Source organism: Megascapheus bottae, chromosome 29 (genome assembly GCF_031878675.1).
Source record: "Megascapheus bottae isolate mThoBot1 chromosome 29, mThoBot2.hap1, whole genome shotgun sequence".
NCBI lineage: Eukaryota > Metazoa > Chordata > Mammalia > Rodentia > Geomyidae > Megascapheus > Megascapheus bottae.
The window spans coordinates 15,083,031-15,106,888 of NC_143537.1; the positions used below are offsets into that span (position 1 = coordinate 15,083,031).

Sequence of the window (23,858 nt, forward strand, 5' to 3'; positions counted from 1 at the left end):
GCAGATGACAGTATTTATAGCATGAATTACATAAGTCCCGACTCCCTTATTTAGTCCCAGAACCAATTCGTTATCGGTCACATAGAATTTTCCCCTCCTTCCAAACAGCCCAGGGCCCTCCCTCCTCCCCCTCCTCCTCCTTCCTCCCTTTCCAACAGACCAGGGCCTCACAAACTGGCAAGAGGACAGAGCTTCCTTCACTGTCACAGCCCAGCCTCCCAGACACACCCAGATCCAGCCTTAGACTCTAGAGGAGCTCAGTCACAACCCTCCCAAAGGCCTCCCTCCCCGAGAGAAATTATTTTAACAAGAAATCCTTTAGGAAGTTGGCTATGGCCTGGCTCAGATTCAGAGACACCGTAGCAAGGGACCACCAGCCCAAAGGAGAGGTAGACGCTGATCACCAGGGGACCCCAAACACTCCAATGGACTGAATTTATAATGGTTTCAGCGCCTGGCAGTGGGGAATTCAGCTGCCTCAGACTCAACCACGGAGGCCTGGCCCGGCCTGGAAAAGAGTCGCACCCAGGATGCAGGTGCGGGGAGGGGAAATGGAGGAAGGAAGCAGAGGGAAGGGCAATCAAGCCCAGGGTCTTCAAGACTGAAGTCTATAACCATCCTGAGCTTATCCGGGGGGGAGCGCTTCATCTAGATCCTTCGGGTGTCAACCCAACAACAGCACCTGCGCGTCTAGGAGTCTCCCTAGACGTGCAAAAAAATAAAAATAAAAAATAAAACCATTCTGGGAAATGTGCGGAGGGGGAATGGAGGAGTCTCGGATCTTACCCCCCACATACACACCATCACACAGACACCGTGGACTTGGAAATCCGGGTCTGTCGACATTCACACCTACCCAGAGCCCAGGAGGGTCTTTGGCTCGCTTCCCACGAAAGCTGTTTTCTAGCCAGCAACCTCTACCCCACCCCGCAGTCCAAGGTTCCCCCCCACACGCCCCCCAGGCTGGCCCAGCGTCGAGGCCAGGTCGTGACACTGACAGCCCGCTGCGCGCGCCCCTTCCCACCAGACCCCCTCCCCCCACACACACACACCCCCGCCCAGTCCGGCTCGCGCCCCGTGCGCGGCCCCCGCGCGCGCCCCTCTCCAGGAGACCCCCGCCGCGCGCGCCCTTCTCGGGGAGACCCCGTCAGCGCGCGCCCTTCTCCGCGCGCCCTCCAGCCTGGTCCGGATCCTCACCGACACGCGTTCCAAGTCCGTGGCCGCCATGGTGAGCTCCGCGCCGGCTGGCGAGGCCGGGGCTGCAGCGAGCGCCGGGGCGGTGACGGGGACCAGCCGGCTGCGGGACGCGCTCCGCCCGAGCGGCTGCGGCTCAATGGATCCAATATGGCCACTTCCTGGAAACTCCACTTGGCGGCGGGAGAAGTCGCGGAGCCGCCCCTCCGCCTCCACTCGCTGGACCGGCCTCCCCGTCTCGCCCGGCCCCGGCCCCCGAGCGCAACCCGAGCCCCCGCCGCGGGGACAGCCCGGGGGGTCTCTGCGGCCAGGCGGGAGGCGCCCGCTGCGAGGGCTGCTGGGACTTGTAGTCCACGAGCTGAACAGTGGAGAAGGTGGGGGGGGGGACACGCGCCGCGGTGTCTGGGGGTGGATCGTGGTCTGATGCCTGTTCCTCCGAGCTTGGATTCGAGCTGGGGTGGGGGGGAGGCGCCAGGCACTCCCGCAAGAGGAAGGGGAGAGTGGGGAGGAGCGAGGTGTGCACCCTGGGGCTGCCTTCTACCCGCATGAGCTTGCAAATTCCTGGGAACCCCCCCCCACCTCCCCACCCCTCAGGCTGAGCGTGGGTGAGTTGCCAGCCGGGCCGACCGCATCCAGGGAGGCAGGGCTGCTTTTTTGCCTCTTCTGTTCTCTGCCTCGGGTCCCACCTGATGCTCACACCCCGAGCCTGGGCTGGGGAACCAGGGCGAGGACCTGGTGTGTCCGGCCTGGCTGCCTTCCTGGGCAAGGTACCAGCTTCTGACTCCTTGCGCAACGAATGTGCACGTTTCGTGCATCCGAAAACTCGGTGGCCAACACGTTGTATTGCTAATGACCCATCGCCCTCCCTGTCTCTATAATTTGGGATGCTGTATTCATGGAGTCCTGCCCTGGTGCCCAGAGGTTCCCGGTTCCTAATGCAGGCATATTTTCACCACCCAAAAGGTGCATACTCACACCTATGCCCAAGCTGGAGGCCTCAGGAAGCTGTGTAATTCTTCAGCGACTAGCCAAATACAATGCAGCACCCCAAACTGGGTACCAGTGGCTCATGTCTGTCATCCTACCTAGTCAGGAGGCTGAGATTTGAGGTTCAAAGCCAATCTGGAAAGGGAAGCCTATGAGATTCTCATCTCCAATGAAGCACCCAGAAGTCAACAGTGGAGGGGTGGCTCAAGTGGTTGAGTGCTAGCCTTGAGTACAAAAACTCAGGAGATAGTTCCCAGGCTTTGAGTTCAAGTCCCAGGACAGAGGAGGAACTGACGGACAGATGGATGGACACACACACACACACACACACACACACACACACAAATGCAGCTCCTAATCCTCTGAAAATCTGTTATATCCTTGCTCCCTCATCTTTCTGCTGTCTTCAGTCTGCCCACAGCCTCATTCCAGATACATCTACCCTCTCCCCACACCTCAACACCTTCCCAAGAAACAGCTCTTCCCTTCTGCTTGGAAACCTGTGCTGATGGAGCAGCCTTGAGACTGCATCTAGACTTGACCCCCCCTCCCTGCACCCTGGGTTCTGATCACCCTCCCTATTCCACCATGACTGCTATTTTCCTTGCCTTCCCACCTTAGTTTTCCTTTTCCAGCAAACTACAGTTCCCATCCCATTGGACTATCCTGACAACGTTTCAGTTTATTCTTCTCTACCATTCTGGGTTGGTCCTTATATATTTCTTTAATTAACAAATAAGACAAAACCTGTGGCTCAACCCTGTAATCCCAACTGACACCGAAAGTGTAAGGATTGGGATTCAAGGCTGGCCCAGGCAGAAAAATGCACGAGATCGTATCTCAAAATAAAATAAAATAAAAATAAAAATAAAAAGGGCTGGGAATGTGGCTCAGTGGTAGAGTGCTTGCCTAGTATGCAGGAAGCCCCAGGTTTAATTCCTCAGTACCACATAAACAGAAAAGGCCGGATATGGCACAGGGGCTCAAGTGGTAGAGTGCTAGCCTTGAGCAAAAGCAGCTCAGGGACAGTGCCCAAGCCCTAAGTTCAAGACTCAGGACTGGCCAAAGAGAGGAGCAAACAACAAAAAAGCAATGAACAGGACTGAAGTTGTGGCTTAAGTGGCACAGTACTAGTCTAGCAAATGTGAGGCCTTGAGTGCAAACCCCAGTACTGCCAGGAAGAAACAGGTCATGGCAGTGGGTTAGAGGATCTGGATATAAGGCTAACTTTCCTGGGTGAAATCCTGCCCTGCATCCCTTGCTAGTCTTTTAGCCTTACCTGGGTAAGTTACATAGCTGTACCTACCTTTCCTTACCCTAAAGATACAGGTACAGGGCCAGGAGTTTGGTCTAGTGATAAGAGTGCTTGCCTAGCATGCTCTAAGAGCCTGGTTCAATTCCTTGGTAACCACATACATAAGAAAAGCAGGTAGTGGTACTGTGGCTCAAGTGGTAGAGCTCTAGCCTTGAGAAAACCCAAGGACAGTGCTCAGGCCCTGAGCTCAAGCCTTGGGGCTGGCAAAAAAAAAAAAAAAAAAAAAAAAAAAAAAAAAAAAAAAAAGATACAGGTACAACTCAAGCACAGAATCAAATAAATAAGGGCTTTATAAACCAGAGCTGAAATACACTGTTTATTCCTATCTCCCTCACAAAAGTACAAGGTCCTTAATGTCAACCCAGAGAGAATATCGACAGTGTTGATTCAATCATCCTAAACTGTAAATATTGGCTTTCCCCTGCCCCCCACAACTGGCAAAAAGTCACACCCAGTCAGTGCTGCCTGTAAACCTAGCTGTTCAGGAGACTGAAATCTGGGGAAAATAGCCCATAGCCAGCCCAGGCAAGAAAAGTTCAGGAGACATTTACCTCTAGTTAATCACCAGAAACCAGAAGTGGAGTTCTGGCTCAAGAGGTTAAGAACCCCTAATCACTCCCAACTGTTATTTTCTTCTATATCACAACTCACATTTTGTTGTTGCAGTGGCCAATCCTAGGACTGGAACTCAGGAACGGGGACCTTCCCTGAGATTTTTTGCTCAAGGTTGGTGCTCTACCACTTGAGCCACAGCCCAGCACCCAGCTTTTTTTGGTAGCTAATTAGAAGAGTCTTAAAACTTTCCTGCCAGTGCTGGCTTTGAATTGAGACCCTCAAATCTCAATTTCCTGAGTAGGAATACAGGCACAAGCTACAACCTCATAGGCTAGGCTGACTTCAATTATTTATTATTTTTCAATTATTTATTTTATTAACATACTTTAGTTGTGCAAGCAGAGGTTTTATTGTCACATTTCCACACATACATACTTCCCCTTGGTCAACCACACCCTATCTATCACTGTCTCTTACTTCCCCTTTCAAGGAGTTCCATTGTGTTACTTTCATACATGCCCACACACTTCTTGGCCTACATTCATCCCCATACACACTCTTCCTTAGCCTGCCTGGTAGCCTCCCCATCCATAGACTCTTCCTCACTTTTTTGGTGGGGGAGGGGGGTAAGTGCCTGGAGCTTGAACCCAGGACCTAGTTGCTATCCTTGAACTTCTTTACTCAAAGCTTGTGACTCTTATCAATTGAACCAAGCTCCATTTCTGGCTTCTTGTGTGTGTGTGTGTGTATGTGTGTGCGTGTGTGTGTAGTTAGTTGGAGATATTAGTCTCAGAGACTTTTCTGTTTGGACTGGCTCCAGGCATCTCAGCTTCCAGTGTAGCTAGGATTGACAGTATTAACCACTGGGCTGGTTATGATTTATTATTTTTTTTAATGCTGCTGCTGCTGTTACTGCTGGTCAGAACTTCTGAAGGGGAGAGAATTATCTGTAGTGACTCAAAAGGTGAGTATAACAACTATTTTCTCATGTGGCAAAGTGTGATTTCCTATAACAGCATTTCCAACTGTCCTCTACACACCAAAAGATTGGTCCTCAGTCAAATGACTGTGAAGAATGCTGAGATCCACACAGAAAAAAAAAGCCTCTGTAAGATGTCCTCTGAGGCAGGATCTGGTAGCTTATACTTTGTAAATACTAGCTACTCAGGAGGCTGAGATTGAGATTCATGATCTAAAGACAGCCTGAGCAAAACTAATTTTTTTTAAAGTCCTTGAGATGCTTATCTCCCAATTCATCAGCAAAAAAAAAAAAGTGACTGAAGTGGTAAAGAATCAACTTTGACCAAAATAAAACCAAGTGAGTGTGTGAGGCCGTGAGTTCAAACCCCAGTACCAACACACACACACACACACACACACACCCAGAATCCCCAAAACTTTTGAGTAGCTAATATACATTGAGAAGAAAGTTGAATATACAGGATATGACATAGTTGATACTAAGCCCCAATGCTTTTTTTTCTTTCCTTTGTTTTTGGATAGTCATGAGGCTTGAACAAAGTGCTTGAGTACATTAAAAAACAAAATGCTCAAATACTTTTGATCAAGGCTAATGTTCTGCCACTTGAGCCACAGCACCACCTGCCTTTTTCTGTGTATGTGGTACTGAATGCATGCTAGGCAATCACTCTACTACTAGGCTACAATTCCCACTGCCCAATCCCAGCTCTTTTTTTCTTTCTTTCTTTTTTCTTTGTGGGTCGTGGGCCTTGACCTCGGCCTGGGTGCTGTCCCTGTGCTCTTCAGCTCAAGGCTACCACCCTACCCTTGAGCCAAGCTCCATTTCCCATTTTCTAGAGGGTAACTGGAGAAAAGAGTTTCAGGTCCTTTTCTTCCTGGGCTAGCTTTGAACCCTGATCCTCAGATCTCAGCCTTCTGAGCAGCTAGGATCACTGGCATGAGCCACCACGACTGGCTCCAACCCCAATTCTTTTTTTTTTTTTTGCCAGTCCTGGGCTTGAGCTCAGGGCCTGAGCCCTGTCCTTGGACTTTCTCAAGGCTAGAGCTCTACCACTTGAGCCTCAGCACCACTTCCAGCTTTTTTTCTATGTATGTGGTACCAAGGAATTGAACCCGGGTCTTCATGCATGCTAGGCAAGCACTTTAACCACTAGGCCAAACTCCTGGCCCCCCAACCCCAATTCTTATCTCATATGAAAAATTAGCAACACACTGAACTGATATAACAGACCCTGCTCCAGAAAATGCTGCCCCTAGCCTCCTGTGTGTGTGTGTGTGTGTGTGTGTGTGTGTGTGTGTGTGTGTGTGTGAATTAGTACTAAGGCTTGAAGTCTGAGCATTGTCCCTCAGCTTTTTTTGCTCAAGGCACATGCTCTATCACTTGAGCCACAGCTCCACTTCTGCATTTTTGGGGGGTGAACTGGATATAAGCATCTCATGGACTTTACTGCTCTAGCTGGTTTCAAATCTTGCTCAAGTGGTGCTGAAAGTCGTAGAGCACTAGCCTTGAGCAAAAGAGCTCAGGGACAGCATCTAGGCCCCACAACTGGAAAAAAAAAAATGAAATGAAACAAAACAAAAGGGGACAATATAGATACTGTTTAAACAAAAAGCATTAAGTTTCATGTTACTTAAATTTAAAACAACTTGAAGTGAAACCTCAGGAAGAGTTGAACCACAAACAATGTATCCTGACCACAGATGAGATTACTTCCTAAAAGATACCTTTGAGGTTAAACAAAAAATGGTGAAAACTGTTAGGATGTTAATCATTTCGTTAAAGTACATATTATGTATATGTAAGTGTGTGCATATGTGTGTGTCATTGCTTTGAAAAACTACCTTTCATCATTTTTCTTATCCCCAGATCCCACTTTCTAACTATGGTTACATTATCTAAGTTTACAATAACCATAAAATGCTCTAGCAACACATTATCAGAATTACTTAGCTTATATTCTAAATGTAAACTAAAATACATTGTTGAAGAAGTAACATAGTTCAAAAATAAGGAAATATACTCAATACCTGACTTATGAAATGGTAACCACTCTGTACAAACCTTAATAACAATATAAGTATAGCTTAAATTATTTCAGTGTTTCTCACTAGTCTTTTTACCAAGTCTTTTCCATTTGCAGTTTTTTTTTTTACCAGTCCTGGGGCTTGAACTCAGGCCTGTACACTGTACTTCCTCAAGGCTAGATAGAGTACTACCACCTGAGCCACGGTACCACTTCTGGCTTTTTCTGTACATGTGGTAGCAAGGAATTGAACCTACAGCCTTGTGCATGCTAGGAAAGCACTCTACCACTAAGCCACACTCCAGGCTCTCTATTTGCATTTTCTTTATTGTATTTCAATGTATCTCTGAATGAACTGAATTTTACTATTGACCTGTTGTTCTAAGAAAGGATTCAGATGTCTATAAGAATGCCCAGTTACAGGGGCTGGGAGTTTGGCCTAGCGGTAGAGTGCTGCCTAGCATGCATGAAGACCCGGGTTCAATTCCTTGGCACCACATACATAGAAAAAAGTGAGAAGTGGTGTTGTAGCTCAAGTGGTAGAGCTCTAGACTTGAGAAAGTCCAAGGATATTGCTCAAGCTGTGAGCTCAAGCCCAGAACTGGCAAAAAAAAAAAAAAAAAAAAAAGAATGCCCTGTTACAATTTTGTTCATTTGTTTTCCTTAAAATTTAAAGGCTCAAATTTAAAGGCTACGTTCTTGTACACCTCAAGTGTATTGTAATAGTGTGGAAGTTTTTTCTTTTCTTTTCTTCTTTTTCTTTCTTTTTGCCAGTCCCGGGGCTTGAACTTAGGGCCTGAGCAAGGTCCTTGGGCTTTCTCAAGACTAGCGCTCTACCACTTGAGCCACAGTACCACTACTGTATGTGGTACTGAGGAATTGAACCCGAGGCTTCATGCATGCTAGGCAAGCACTCTACCACTAGACCATGCTCCCAGCTCCACTATTTTTTCTTTTGAAAAGAATGCCTTGTTACTCTACTTGGAAAACATATTTCAGCTGTGCATAATAGTCAGTCTCACCTCTTTTCCCACAGAATGAGGTAGGTATTGCATCTTCTTCTTCTGGAAAGAAGTCTGAAGACAGCTGGATTCTTACCTGTCAGGTGTAACATTTTTTTCTGCTTGGAAAAAGTCCCAATTTGCCAGGCACTGTTATTTGCATGTGTAATCCTAGTTACTCAGGACACTGAAATCTGAGGCTCCTGGACCAAAGCCAGCCTGGGCAGGAAAATCCATGAGATGGTTATCTCCAATTTTACCAGCAAAAAGCTAAAAATGTTGCTAAGGTTCAAATGGTAAAGTGCTAGACTGGAGCAAAAAAGCTAGGGACAGTTACTAGATAAAACTGAAGTCCCAGGACTGGCACAAAACTAACCAATCAGCCAACAGAAAGAGTCTCTCTTTATCATTTTATTTAGTTCAATGCCTTAGCTTAAAGATATTTAATATTCAAGTACTATGGCTCCCTTGAACTAAGTGTTTTCCCTTCAATGCTGATACTCTACCACTTGAACCCCCATGCTACTTCCAGCTTTTTGCTGGTTAACTGGAGATAAGGGGCTCTTGGACTTTTTTGCCAAAGCTGACTTTGAACCACAGTCCTCAGACCTTAGCCTCGTAAGTAACTGGGACTATAGATATGAGCTACCAGCATTTGGCTGGAACCGTTATTTCCTTCAGCCAAAATATCTAGGTGGACCAATACTTAATACAACCTTGCAGACAAGGAAAAAGCTAAGGGCTGGAATCCCTGCTTCCTTTCACAGCCTCCTGAGTAGCTGGGATTATAGACTGTGATCTGAGGATCCAGGTTCAAAGCCAGCCTGGGCAGAAAAGCCTATGAGACTCTAATCTCGAGTAGACTACTCAGAAAAAGCCAAAAGTGGCACTGTGACTCAAGTGATAGAGTGCTAACCTTGAACACAAACAAGCTCAGGGACAGTGCCCAAGCCCTGAGTTCAAGCCTGGGAGGGAGAGGGGGAGAAGAGACACAGGAGCAGGGCAGAGGGATGATAAAATTGGTCCATTCCTAGGTGTTAGGTAGGAGCAACGATGCACTGAACAACTCCTGGACACTCCAGAATCTTCTATATCTTTGGATGACGTTTCAGGTACTGTACTAGTTACTAATAGCAAATTTCCCCCCTGATCTTATTTACTTTTTATTTTTGGCCAGTCCCAGGGCTTGAACTCAGGGCCTCAGCACTATCTTTGAGCTTTCTCAAGGCTAGCACTATACCACTTGAGTCACACCACCACTTCCACCTTTTTCTATGTATGTGGTACTGAGGTATCAAACCCAGGGCTTCATGCATGCTAGATAAGCACCCTACCACTAGGCCTCACTCCTGGCTTCCCTCTGGTTTTATGTGCATTCTTTCATTTTGTTAGGAATAGAGGAAGAGTTTGTATTGCGGGAAGCTTTAATCCATTATCTGTATCTAGACGTTCCCATGCACGTTTTTTAAAGCAACATTCGCTATCTCTGGCTTCCAGTTCTGCCTTGTATCAACGGCTATTGAAACAATTCAAAAGAAGGGCAGACCAACTAGGTCCTAAGCAGTATAAGTCTGAAAGTTGTCAAAAGTACTAGACTGTCCCAACCAGGCAGGCAAAATTTGAAAAACATGACCTTAAAATTCTTATTTAGGCCAGGCACTGTTGGGCATGCCTAGCTACTTAGGTGGCTGAGATCTGAGAAACGGGGTTCAAAGCTAGCCTGGGATAACAAACCCATGTGATTCTTTTTAATCTCCAATTACCCAGCAAAACGCTGGAAGTGAGCTGTGGCTTCAGTGGTAGAGCCCCAGCCCTGAATGGAGAAAACCAACTAAAAGCACAAGGCCCTTAGATCAAGCCCCATCACTGGCACATGAATAATGAACATATGGATTTAAAAAACAATCCTACAAGTATATCAACTACCTAGCATCCCAAAAGGCCACTATCAGAGGAAGTGGAACACTTTGAGATAGTTACTTTACGGAAAGGCCAGGAGATACACAGCTGATTGGCCAGGCCATTTCAATATGGCCTCCATCCCTACAGTCAGGAGCAAGTGACAGGCAAGTCTCATGGGGTGACAACTGCTTAGCAGAGAGGAAGAAGTTAAAATGTTTTGGGAAAAATGTGACCTTCGAAGAGCATGAGAGAAGTGAGGGAGAAAGAATGCTTCCTGCTGGCCAAAGCCCTGAAGGAAGCCATTGGGGAAAGAGACAACTAAAGAGAAGGAAATCACTCGGGCAAGTCTCCAGATGGGATGGCACTGCAGAGCAGAGCTATGGCTTTCTAACTGGGCCCAGAGGGATGGTGAATGGGAGTGAGGGACAAAGGGACAAGGTTCCAGCAGGTGGGGCTCTATCCCCTTCCCCAAATAGCTCCATTTCCATCTGTTTTATATATCGGGCAGCTAAAAATAGGTCTGAAAACCACATCTCTGGGGAGAATTTATTCAGAGAGACAAAAAGAAGTCTGAAAAAATGCTGCTGGAGGGAGCTGAGAGACAGAGTTTCACCTGATGCCAGGGGGAGTAGCCAGGAAGAGAAATCCAAGAGAATCATGGGAAATTAAAGTGAAGCCGGAGTAGGAATAATAGCACATAAGCAAGAGATAGATAACTGAGAGGCAGACAGATAGGATAGGGCCAGCTGACTAGGGACTAGAACTAGGGGAAAAAAACCAAAAACCTAAGGGTCTAACCAAGAATCTTATCTAAGCCAGCCTGTAATTCAAGCTACTCAGGAGGCAGAGATCTGGGGATCATGGCTGGAAGCTAGCCCAGGAAGGAAAATCTATGAGACTCATATTCCCAGTTTCTAAGCAAAAGGCCAGAAATGGAAGTGTGACTCAAGTGGTGGAGTGTCTGCCTTGAATGAAAAAGCTAAGGGACAACATCTAGGCCCTGAGTTCAAGCCCACATCAGTGCACGTGTGTGCGCATACTCGCATACTCACATACGCATACACACACACACACACACACACACACACACACACACACACACACACACCCCATCTAGGCCAACTAATGAATATCTAAGGTTCTATCACTCATCTGTTGGGTTTTTTTTTTGCTTGTTTGTTTTGGTTGGTCATGAGGCTTGAACTCTGGGCCTTGCCTATCCCTGAGTTCTTCAGCTCAAGGCTAGCACTGTACCACTTGAGCCACTGCGCCACTTCCTGTTTTCTGGTAGTTATTTGGAGATAAGAGTCTCATGGACTTTCATGCCCAGGCTGGCTTTGAACTGTGATCCTCAGATCTCAGCCTTCTGAGTAGCTAGGATTTCAGGCATGAGCCACTGGTGCCTAGCTGAGTAAACATTTTGTGTATGCCCTGAACTCAGGGCCTAGGTACTGTCCCTTGGCCTTTTCACTCTACTACTTAAGCCAGCTTTTAGGTAGTTAATTGCAAATAAGAATCTCACAGATGGGGATGTGGGGGGGAGAGGGAAATGGGTACCAAGACATGTGAAAGGGTATCAATGTATGTGAATTAATGCACCTTCTATCTGGCAAATATCATGTAACCCTTTTACTAATTACAATTTTAAAAAATGCAAAAAAAAAAAGAATCTCACAGACTTTCCTGGCTGGCCTGACTTTGAACCATGATCTTCAGATCTCAGTCTCCTGAGTAGCTAGGGTTATACGTGTGAGTTATTAGTACCTCTTAGACTCTACCACCATAATCAATCACAGGGATGCCCAACTTTCTAATATAGAAACCTGGAGGACAAAGGTCCAACTCCAGGGCTGGGAATGTGGCTTAGTGGTAGAGTACTTGCCTAGCATGCATGAGGCTCAGGGTTTGATTCCTCAGCACCACATTAAAAATTTGGGTGGGGGGAAAACCGAGACTTTGGCCTAGTAGTAGAGTTTGAACCATGATCTTCAGATCTCAGTCTCCTGAGTAGCTAGGGTTATACATGTGAGTTATTAGTACCTCTTAGACTCTACCACCATAATTAATCACAGGGATGCCCAACTTTCTAATATAGAAAACTGGGGGACAAAGGTCCAGCTCCAGGGCTGGGAATGTGGCTTAGTGGTAGAGTGCTCGCTTAGCATGCACAACGACCTGGGTTCGATTCTTCAGTACCACATACATAGAAAAAGCCAGAAGTGGTGTTGTGGCTAAAGTTATAGAGCTCTAGTCTTTTAAGAAAGCCCAAGGACAGTACTCAGGCCTTGAGTTTAAGACCCAGGACTGGCAAAAAAGGAAGGAAGGAAGGAAGGAAGGAAGGAAGGAAGGAAGGAAGGAAGGAAGGAAAGAAGGAAGGAAGAAAGAAAGGAAGGAAGGAAGGAAGGAAGGAAGGAAGGAAGGTAGGAAGGAAGGGGTGTAACTTCAAATCATAGTAGGTGGTAGCCTTGGAGGCTAAAGACACAGAAAGAGAGGATGGGTATCACAGGGCTTCTCCCTGGCACCGGTTTTTCGCAGATGCCTCTCCAGAAACTCCTTGAGAGGCTCACTGACTGAAGCTGGATCATATGACTGTCGTCAAGTCTAGGGATTGCTGAAGTTAGACCCAGGCTGATGCAATGTGATCAACTGTATTGGCAAGACCATGCAGATCTGCTGCAGAAGGCAAGAAAACAAAAAGAACCAGTAGACAAAAATTTCTAAGATGTGTTAAAGTAAGTTTATAACTTGAGAGACATGCTAGACAGAGAATAAATGAAACATATGGGTGTTAAGTAGATTAAGGAAATAAAATGGGGTAGAGGGAGGGAAATGGGGACAAAAAACGTGAGAAGGGGTATCAATGTGTGAGAAGTAATGCACCCACTACCTGACGGGTATAACTGTAACCCCTCTCTATACATTACCCCAACAATAAAATAAAAGAGATAAAACCCCTTACTTGCAAATAGACAGAAAGCACAATGACAAGGTAAAAGATCATGCTAGGGGGCTGGGAATGTGGCTTAATAGTAGAGTGCTTGCCTGGTATACATGAAGCTCTGGGTTCAATTCCTCAATATCACATCAACAGAAAAAGCTGGAAATGGCACTATGGCTCAAGTATGAGAACTCTAGCCTTGAGTACAGAGAGGCTTGAGGACAGCACCTAGGCTCTGATCTCAAGCCCTGAGACTGGCAAAAAAAAATCAGAGGGCATGCTCCTTTCACCCCACTTATACCTCATTCTAACTAGTTTGGCCTGTCTCACACCTTGTCCCACTGTAAGCCATCAACGGCATCCATTGACTGGAAGCATCTTTCTGCTCATGACCTCCAGACAGCTTTGTCTACTGGAGAAGTTGGAGAGTACATTGCATCAAAATAATTCTGTACATGACAAGCAGTAATGATTCAGTCCCTCCGGCTGGGCATGTTTCCATCCGAAAACAAAACAAGACGAAAACCACAGGATCCTGGTTAGAAAAAGTCTCAGTTAGCTGTCTTCTATCTCTATGTCAGATAACAAATGTGAGGATTAGAGGAAAAGGGAAAAGGTTTATTTTTCTGACAAATTATGCACTGTAGCCTTGAACATTTTGTGTGTATGTGTGTTGGTCCTGGTACTTGAACTTGAGGCTTAGGCACTGTTCCTCAGCGTTTTTCAAGCCCCAGAACAGACAACAAAATAATATTATATTATATTGGTATTTTATTATAATTATGATCATTTAGGTCATTACACAATTTTTTTTCTTTTGGTGCCTGTCCTGGGGCTTGGACTCAGAGTCTGAGCACTGTCCTTAGGCATTCCTCAAGGCTAGCACTCTACCACTTGAGCCACAGCACCATTTCTGGCTTTTTGTATATGTAGTACTTAGGAATCGAACTGGGGACTTTGTGCATGCTAGGCAAGCACTCTACCAATAGGCCAAACTGCTGGCCCCAATTTTTTTTTTTGGGGGGAGAGTCAGTTGTGGGGCTTGAACTCAGGGCCTGGATGCTGTCCCTGAGCCTTCTCCAGCTCAAGGCTAGCACTCTACCACTGGAGCCACAGTGCCACTTCTGGTTTTTGAGTGGCTAATGGGAGATGAGAGTTTCATGGGAACTTTTCTGCCCAGATTCAGCCTCCTATGTAGCTAGAATTACACCTGGCTGGACAAGTCTTTTGACGAGACTGTGCTTGGCTGGACATGTGGCTTTGTGTCACTGGCCATTTGGCCCCCAGGAACCCTGCTCACTCCCTCATCCCTGTTCCCCATGGCTGGACCGTGCTCCTGAAGGCCTGCTGGCAGACACCTGGCCCCTGACTTCCATGCTGCAATTCTGTCCTGTGAAGACCACACATCTTGCTTCGGATGGCCTGGAGGGACCCCGACAAACACAAATCACAAAATGTCTTGGCACAGGAGACCCTGCCAAGCATTCCAAGAGGAGCAGTGCACAGCAGGGGAAGGAGCTGGCCTCTCTGAGGATGGCATTTGGACTGAGACTTCAACACTAATTTGCTCCGCTTCTAACACAGAATCCTCAAAACATTGTCCAGGAATGCAGCCAATGCCTGGGGGAGTGACATGGCTCTTCCAGGACCCTACAGAGAGGATGACACTATGTTTACAGCATACACACACACACACACACACACACACACACACACACACACACACACACAATCTGCTTTCCCAGCATGCTCAGCTGCCAGGAACAGCAAGAAGAGAGAAAGAAGCTGTTGGTCTTGCTGCCTGAAGCACTGAGGGAGAATCCTGCCTGTATTCTTTGTCACCTCCCTTCCCCATTCCTCACCCCAGCTTGCCCAGGTATTAATCAGTCTCCCCTGTTCTATCCTGCCACACTCAGAAAGTGCCTTGACCGGGGCCGGGAGTTTGGCCTAGTGGTTAAAGTGCTTGCCTAGCATGCATGAAGACCCGGGTTCGATTCCTCGGTACCACATACATAGAAAAAAGCCGGAAGTGGAGCTGAGGCTCAAGTGGTAGAGCTCTAGCCTTGAGAAAGTCCAAGGACAGTGCTCAGGCCCTGAGCTCAAGCCCAGGACTGGCAAAAAAAAAAAAAAAAAGAAAAGAAAATGCCTTGACCTTTTCTTCTTTGCAATGAAAATCCATTGCATCAACAAGTATGAGCTAAAAGGCCAACAGTGAGGTAGACATTAGTGGCTCACCCTGTAATCCGAGCCACTCAGGAGGCTCAGTTTGAAGATAGCCCAGACAGGAAAAGTCCATGAGACTTTTATCTCCAATTAAACACCAAAAAAGATCAAAGTGGAACTGTGGCTCAAGTGGTAGAGCACCAGATTTAAGCATAAAAGCTGAGGGACAGTGCCCAGGCCCCTCTCCCACCCACATACAAAGACCTCTTCACTCACAGGGATGAGTGAGCCTAGTTTTTTTCTCTCTATTGTGGTAGGGAACTGGGTGCTGGTGGCTTGTGCCTGTAATTCTAGCCACTCGATAAGCTGGGATCTGAGGACTGTAGTCCAAAGCCAGCCCTAATAATCTAGAAAAAAAAATAGTAATAAAAAATAGAAGTGGGGCTGGGAGTTTGGACTAGTTGTAAGAGTGCTTGCCTCGCATGCAAGAAGCCCTAGGTTCGATTCCTTGGTACCACATACACAGAAAAAGCCACGATTGGTGGTGTGGCTCAAGTGGTAGAGTGCTATCTTGAGAAAGCCCAAGAACAGTGCTCAGGCTCTTAGTTCAAGCCCTAGGCCTGGCAAAAAAAAAAAAAAAAAAAAGGAAGTAAGGGCTAGGAGTTTGGCCGAGTGGTAGAGTGCCCAGTGCCCAGGCCCTGAGTTCAAGCCTCAGTACTGGGGAAAAAACAAAAACGGGGTGGGAGGTGCAGAAGGAGAGCAGAAGTCAGCCAGGCCTCAGAGCAGGCATGGGGAGAAAGGAGTGGAAGGAGCCAGCTAAGGTCAGAGGCAGAGAGCTGAGAGACAAAGCTAGGGCCAGACCCTCACTGTTGCTTATCTCCTCTTTCTCCAAGAACTCATTATAGAACTTTAAGAAGGGTCAGGAGTTTGGCCTAGTGGTAGAGTGCTTGCCTAGCATGAACAAAGACTAGGGTTCGATTCCTCGGTATCACATACATAGAAAAAAATGGACGTATGCTGTGACTCAAGTGGTAGAGCTCTACCCTTGGGAAAGCCCGAAGACAGGCCCTGAGTTCAAGCCTTAGGACTGGCAAAAAATAAAATAAAATCTCCAAGAAAAAAATTTAAATATTCCTTTCTGCTACACTAGGAAGAAAAAGAGATGACATGTACAAAGAAGAGTTTTTCAATAGATTTCTAGAAGACAGAATGTACAAGGATGGATGAAGGAAAGTGGGAGAGGCCCAGAACCCTCACACAGGGGACTGCATTCCCTGACCTTCCTGACACCAGTCCCTTTGAGGCACCAGAACCACAGCTACAATGGAGGGCAGGCATCAGAAGAGGGAGGACTAAACAGGAAGTAGGTGACAGACCACCTGGTCAGTTACCATTTCCCCAACCAAGCAGGGATCAGGGTGAATTTTAGAAGGCCCATACCCTCACGTCTGTCTCCTAGCTACTCATGAGGCTAGGATCTGAGGATGGTGGTTCAAAGCCAGCCTGGGTAGGAAAGCCTGTGAGATTCTGATCTCCAATTAACCACCAGAAAATCGAAAGTACAGCTGTGGCTCAAAGAGGTTAGAACAAAAAACCTTGAGCTGAAAAAGCTGAGATAGTGCCTAAGCCCTGAGTTCAAGCCCTATGATCAAAAAATAAAATAAAAATTAAAAAGTCAGCTGGGCACCAGTGGCTCAAACCTATCATCCTAGCTACTCAGGAGGCTGAGGTATGAGGATTATGGTTCAAAGCCTGTGAAACTCTTATCATTAGTTAACCACCCGAAAACTGGAAGTGGTGCTGTGGCTCTAATGGTAGAGTATTAGCCTTGAGCTGAATCAGAGCTCAGGGACAGTGCCCAGGCCCAAAGTTCAAGCCCCTCAACCACCACCACCACCACCAACAACAAAAAATCCACACCTATCATTTCAGAACTACAAGAAGAAATATAGGAGACCCTAACAATCTGTCTTACATTAAGGGGGAAAAAAAAACTAACAATAAAACCAAGGCATTGGTGTCTCACGGCTGTAATCCTAGCTACTTGGGAGGCTAAAATCTGAGGATCCCAGTTCAAAGCCAACTAGGGCTGAAAAGCCTGAGAATCTTGTCTCCAATTAACCAGCAAAATACTGTGCTGAAGGCATGGCTCTAGTGGCATAACACCAAGCAAGCCAGGGAGAGATCTTGAGTTCAAACTCCAATACCACCAAAGGAACAAAGGAAACAGATTTGCTGATCTGTCTCATATGATAGCAGATAAACTCCCATTTCACAAGGGGCCAGGCCCTCTGGCCCCTAGGATAGAGTGACAAAGAATCTGAATGGACAGGCCCTGCAAGCTTTCTCCACACAGTCTACCAGCATTAATGAGATCATAATCTTTTATCCAGTCACATTTCTACCTGGTTGTTCATGCCTGGGTCATACTGGCGCAATGAAGTCTAAACAGAAACAACAACAAAAAGGTGAGCTGATACATCCGATCACCCCAAAGGAGTCTTGGGAGCTCCATACTAAACTGCATCCTTTAAAAGTGGGGGAGGCAGGATTCAGCATTCCAAAATAAATGCCTCTAATAGAGAAAGCAATTAAGAGGAAGTCCCAGAACAAGGTCCCGGCACTGTGTAACAAACCAGGACAGCAGCAAAAAGACCACATAGGCCCAAGAACTTTTGGTGGTGCACAGGGCCAGAATAATCGATATGTTTGATAGTCTCGGGGATTTAGAAGATGGAAAGGAAAACAAAATAAAACTGGACAGTCTGGGCCCCAGTGGCTTGTATCTGTAATCCTCACTATTCAGGAGGCTGAGACCTGAGGATCACAGTTCAAAGCTAGCCTAGGATGATATAGGGTCAGTAAATCAAGATCATCACTATGAATTTTGGAGACAAGAAGATAAACATGAAGATATATAGGCTCAATGAGGAATGAAGAAGCACCACCTCTGGTGCAGAGAACCCTGAATCATGCAATAATACTTTGACTGCGGCCGGGAGTTTGGCCTAGTGGTTAAAGTGCTTGCCTAGCGTGCATGAAGACCCGGGTTCGATTCCTCGGTACCACATACATAGAAAAAAGCCGGAAGTGGTGCTGAGGCTCAAGTGGTAGAGCTCTAGCCTTGAGAAAGTCCAAGGACAGTGCTCAGGCCCTGTGCTCAAGCCCAGGACTGGCAAAAAAAAAAAAAAATAATAATACTTTGACTGCGAGCCCATTTCAACTGATTCACCAGGTTTTACACAGACATCCAGCTAACAGGATTAGGTCTGTTTTCTAAATAAGAACACACAGTAACAGTATGCTATACCAGGGGCCACTGGTTGCTCATGCTACTCAGGAGGCTGAGATCTAAGGAGAGCAGTTCAAAGCCAGCCTGGGCAGACAAATCTGAGAGACTCTTATTTCCAATTAACCATCCAAGCCATAGTTTAAGTAATAGAATGCTAACATGAAGCAAAAAAAAACTCAGGGACAAGCCAGGTGCAGTGGCTCACGCCTGTAATTCTAACTACTCAAGAGGCTGAGATCTGAGGATCAACGTTGAAAGCCAACCTGGGCACAAAAGAATCTGAGACTCTTATCTCCAATTAGCCTCTAGAAAATGGGAAGTGGGGCTTGGCTCAAGGGTAGGGTGGCAGCCTTGAGTTGAAGAGCTCAGGGACAGTGTCCAGGCCAAGTTGAAGCCCCATGACCCACAAAAAAACCAAAACAAAACAAAACAAAAAAACCTCAGGGACAGTGCCCAGGCTCAGAGTTCAAGCCCTAGGGACAACACACCAACACACACCCTTTCTCTCTTTCCTCCTTCTCCTCTCTCTCTCTCTCTCTCTCTCTCTCTCTCTCTCTCTCTCTCTCACACACACACACACACACACACACATACCACTTGCCTCAGCATCCTGCTGAGTTCTTGGTCATTTTACAGCTCCAATGGCCTATCATCTCAGAACGTCAGACTGTCCCAACCAAGGCTCCCTCCTCAGCCAAAACCCAGCTGTCTCCCAGGTGGCCTCCCAGCCCTCAGTCCCTCCTTCCACACATCTGCCCACAGTCTCTAGTCTTCTCCCCACCAAGCCATCATTCCCAGAATATAGTAACTGTCACGTATTAGCTTTTGTATGTTTCTCTCATAAAGGACTAATGTGCGGATATACTTATTCCAGTTTGCTAATGATGAGCTTGCTGGAGATGAATCTAGATTTGGATAAACTTGCCATTTATTTGTAACTGCCATAACAAGTTACCCCATTGAAGTAGCTCAAACCAACAGAAAAATCTTTCCACAGTTCTGGAGAATGGAAGTCTAAAACTAAGGTGACAGCAGGGTCTCACTTTGTGAAGTTTCTAGGGGAGAATCTTTTACTGCCTCTTCCAGCTCCTTACCGTGCGTGCGTGCGTGCGCGTGCGTGCGCGTGCGTGCGTGCGGGGGTGTGTGTGTGTGTGTGTGTGTGTGTGTGTGTGTGTGTTACTGGGACTTGAACTTAGGGCCATGGCCCTGTCCCTTAGCTTTCTGGCTGGCTCAATGCTAGCCCTCTACCACTTCAACCACATCTCCACCTTCCCCTACTTGCACGTTCATTGGAGATAAGATTCTCACTGACTTTCCTGCCCTGGATGGCTTCCAACCACAATCCTCAGATCTCAGCCTCCTGAGTAGCTAGGATGATAGATGTAAAAAGCCCTTAGCACCTGACACCATAGACAATACAATATTTTAAATCGAGATGGGAATGATGCAGTGAGAAATGACCACCAAGAAACAATAGAAAGAAAAGCCCAAGCCTTGCAAGCAACATGACTGTCTCTGTCCTCACCATCAGGGCCACACAGAAGGTTCTGTACCAACTGTGTAGTCTTATTGTCTAGCTCCAGGAACGTTTCTGAGGCCCACTATGTTAAGCTCTGGGGACACTAGCACATTGTGACATTTTACCAAAAATTTTCCAGTTGGGGGAACAAAAAGGATTTTTTTGCCCAGGAAATCCTATGATTAAAGAACAAAGACTGGAAAAGGAAGAAGTGAGAAAGAAACACAGCACCATGCATAAAGAAGAAAGTATAGGCCCACCACCCCCACCTCCAGCCTTTTTTCACTGGGCATGCCAGAAATAGTGCTGTGGCTCAAAGTGGTAGAGCTCTAGGCTTGAGAAAGCCCAAGGACAGTGCTCAGGCCCTGAGCTCAAGGCCAAGGACTGGCCAAAAAAAAAAAAAAAAGTTCGTGCTGGGGGCTGGGAATGTGACTTAGTGTAGAGTGCTTGCCTAGCATGCATGGAGCCCTGGGTTCAATTCCTCACTACCATATCAACAGAAAAAGCCAGAAATGGCACTGTTGTTCTAATAGTAGAGTGCTAGCCTTCAGCAAAAGAAGCTCTGGGACAGTGTGTTTGTGCTGGTCCTGGGACTTGAACTCAGAGCTGGGGTGCTGTCTTTTAGAGCTTTTTTGCTCAAGACTAGCACTCTTGCACTCACTGAAGCTTTTTTGGTATTTAACTAGAGATGAGTCTCACAGAGTTTCTTGCCTAGGCTGGCTCTGAACCACAAGCTTCAATCTCAACCTCCTGAGCAGCTAGGATTATAGGCATAATAAGCCTATGGAAGGTGCTTGTCAAATTTGTGCTTCTGAGATTGCATAGGGAAAACACTCCCAGTACTGTCTTTGCTTTTCCTGGCTCTGGCTTTAGCCATTCTGTCTAGAATTGAAATATTGCAAGGCTAGTGTGGAACTTTTTTTATTATTTTTTTTTCCAGTCCTAGGGCTTGAACTTAGGGCTTAGGTACTGTCCTTGAGCTTTTTCATGGATAGCTCTCTATAACTTGAGCCACAGCACCACTTCTGGCTCTTCTGTTTAGGTGGTACCAAGGAACAGAACCCAAAGGCTTCATGCATGCTAGGCAAGCACTCTACCACTAGGCTATACTCCTGGCTCAAGAATCTTCTCATTGAAACACATGTATTAGCCAAATGATGGTGTCTGGTACCTGAAAAAGTAGCTACTCTGAAGACTAATATCTGAAGATCAAGATTCAAAGCCAGCCCAGGAAGAAAAGTCCATGAGACTATTTATCTCTAACTAACCAGCAAAAGAAAACCATGGGTGGAAGTGTGGATCAAGCTGGTAGAGCACCAGCCATGAGCAGAAAAAAGAAAAATCCACAAAACTCATAGCTTACAATAAAACCAATCGAAAACCCTTAACTACAAAAACAATGGCAAAAGGCAAGGGCTACTTGGTTGAGATTCACCCAGCTAGGACACCACTTTCCTCACATGTCTCAGGGGACCGGGCCTGCTACAGTTACCTACCTAGCAACCAAGCACTCCTCTGAACAAATCGAAGAAGCAAGGCCAAGAAATGAATCCCAGAGAGAAAAACTGAATTGACAGTATTGGTGCATGATGTGCCACTGGTCACTAAGGTTTAGAAATAGAGTCTCTTTGACCTCAGAGAGGACTGGGCAACAAGCATGAAGAAGGAGAAGCCGCCCCTTGTTCCCCCTCAAGCTGGTAAGCAAGAACAAAACACGATTTGTTCCGGAAGGAAGTTCTGACTACAAAAAGCTTGCTATCTGGGCAAAGTCCCTTTGTAGCCCTAGTTGAGAACCCATCCCCCTCAGTTCCCTGCCTCTCAGGGCCATGATGCACTGGGGATCCAGGAGAGGGAGGAAGAGGCAGAGTGACCAAGCATAGAAGAAAGGGCTAGGGCCCAGGGTGTTAGCCTAGCATGTACCAAGACCAGGGTTTGATTCTTCAGCACTACCATGCCACAGAACAAGACAGTCAATTGTGGCCGGGAATTTGGTCTAGTGGTAGAATGCTTGCCTAGCATGCACAAAGCTCTGGGTTTGCTCTGGGTTCAATTCCTGATACCACATACCTAGAAAAAGCTGGCGGTATGGTGCTGTGACTCAACTGGTAGAGCATTAGCCTTGAACAAAACATGTCAAGCCCTAGAACTGGGGGGGAGGGAAAAAAAGGAGCGCAGCTGTAGTACAAGTGGTAGAGCACTAGTCTTGAGGAATAAAAGCTCAGAAACAGTGGCCAGGCCCTGTGTTCAAACACTAGTACTGGCACAAATCAAATAACAACATAAAACTATCAAGGCCAAGGGTTTTTCATCTTGACCTTCTCCAAATTTAAGGTCCTGGATTAAAAACAAATACTATGCCTTCTCTACTCTCTCCATGTTATGGAATTTTCCCCTTGCTATAAATATACATTTTATATCTGATTTGCCTAATGCTTTGAGCAAACTGCTAGGTCACTGGGAGAATTGATTCAGCAACCACGCTGGCACCAAATTGAAAAAGCAGCCAGGGGGAAAGGGGATGTCATTAGAATTCTCACCCTAGGGTTTGCTCTAACTAGAAACTGATCATTTAAAATATATTAAGCTGAGGGTGTACCAGATATACCAAAGATTTAAAGCTAGATTTGTTTTACTAAACATTGAGAACACTGATGTTTAAATAATTGGTGATCCAACTTTTGCATGGGTAAGTGAACAAAGCAGATAGACAGATGAGCAGATCTAGTCAGGCAATGCTCATTAATTGTGACCCTGGTTGAATTTCTTTGTTCAGCTCAGAGCCTGGAGGCTGAGAAGCATTGTCAATAAACTTTTGCTTCTCCCAGCAATTCCTGTTCAATCCCTGTGTCAGCTCCTGTCTGCTCTTGGTGAGCAATGTCAAACTGAGTTCAAACCACATCAAGTCAGTGATGGGATGAGGAGGCAGGGGGGGGACAGAGGGGGATATACATCCTTTCTTCTATCCTTTGGAGACTCCCTACTATGAGACCATGGAAAAGATTTTTTTCAAAGGCTCTAATTATATGCCCGAGACAGCCCAAGGAAACAAAATAAAATATTAAAAGTAGCCATTGAATTAAAAAGCACAATGAAAGGACCGTGACTTTAAAATAGAAAGCATGCCTGATGTCTCTGACTGATACCTATAATCCTAGATACTCAGAAGGTAGAGATCTGAGGATCCTGGTTCAAAGTCAGCTAGGGCAGGGATGTCTGAATGTTAGTGAAACTCTTATTTCCAATTAATTATGAAAAAAGCTGGAAGTAGGGCCTAGAGTTTGGCCTAGTGGTAGAGTGCTTGCCTAGCATGCACGAAGACCCAGGTTCGATTCCTCGGTCCCACATACATAGAAAAAGCCAGAAGTGGTATTGTGATTCAAGAGCTAGAGCTCCAGCCTTGAGAAAGCCCAAGGACAGTACTCAGGCCCTGAGTTCAAGCCACAGGACTGGCAAAAGAAAAAAAAAGCTGAAAGTAGAGCTGTGGCCCAAGTGGTAGAGTGCCAGGCTTGAGTAAAAAAAGATCCAGGATAGTTAGGTACTGGTGGCTTGTGCCTGTAATTCTAGCTATCCAGGAGGCTTAGATCTGAGGATCATGGTTCAAAGCCAGCCCAGGCAAGAGTCTGTGAGACTCCTATCTTCAATAAACTACTCAGAAGCAGCACTGTGGCTTAGTTGGTAGAGACTAGTTTTGAGTAAAAGAAGCTCAGGGGACAGTACCCAGGTTCAGAGTTCAAGTCTCAGGACTGTCTTAAAAAAAAAAAAAAAAAAAAAAAAAAAAAAGGCCGGGCCGGGAGTTTGGCCTAGTGGCCTAGCATACATAGAAAAAATGCCAGAAATGGTGCTGAGGCTCAAGTGGTAGAGCTCTAGCCTTGAGAAAAAGAACCCAAGGACAGTGCTCAGGCCCTGAGTCTAAGCCCAGGACTGGCAATTAAAAAAAAAAGGCTTCATGACAGTACCTAAGCCCAGCCCAGGAGGATTAGTGCAGAG

At 46.4% G+C, this 23,858-nt stretch overlaps 1 protein-coding gene across 9 annotated transcripts in view; it reads right to left on the reverse strand.

The window, feature by feature from the left end:
* Positions 1 to 23,858, reverse strand: part of Septin8 (septin 8) — a 55,734-nt gene that overhangs the window by 27,340 nt on the left and 4,536 nt on the right. For 7 of the 9 annotated variants that reach the window (XM_090320839.1, XM_090320838.1, XM_090320840.1 and 4 more), the window contains exon 1: positions 1,198 to 1,318. The exons of 1 other annotated variant lie outside the window; for it this stretch is intronic. In XM_090320839.1, the coding sequence (XP_090176965.1) occupies positions 1,198 to 1,227 (30 nt within the window). In that variant the 5' untranslated portion in view covers positions 1,228 to 1,318. Of the gene's footprint in view, positions 1 to 1,197; positions 1,494 to 23,858 lie in introns of those variants that run through there. One more of the 9 variants, XM_090320847.1, reaches the window with a different exon arrangement.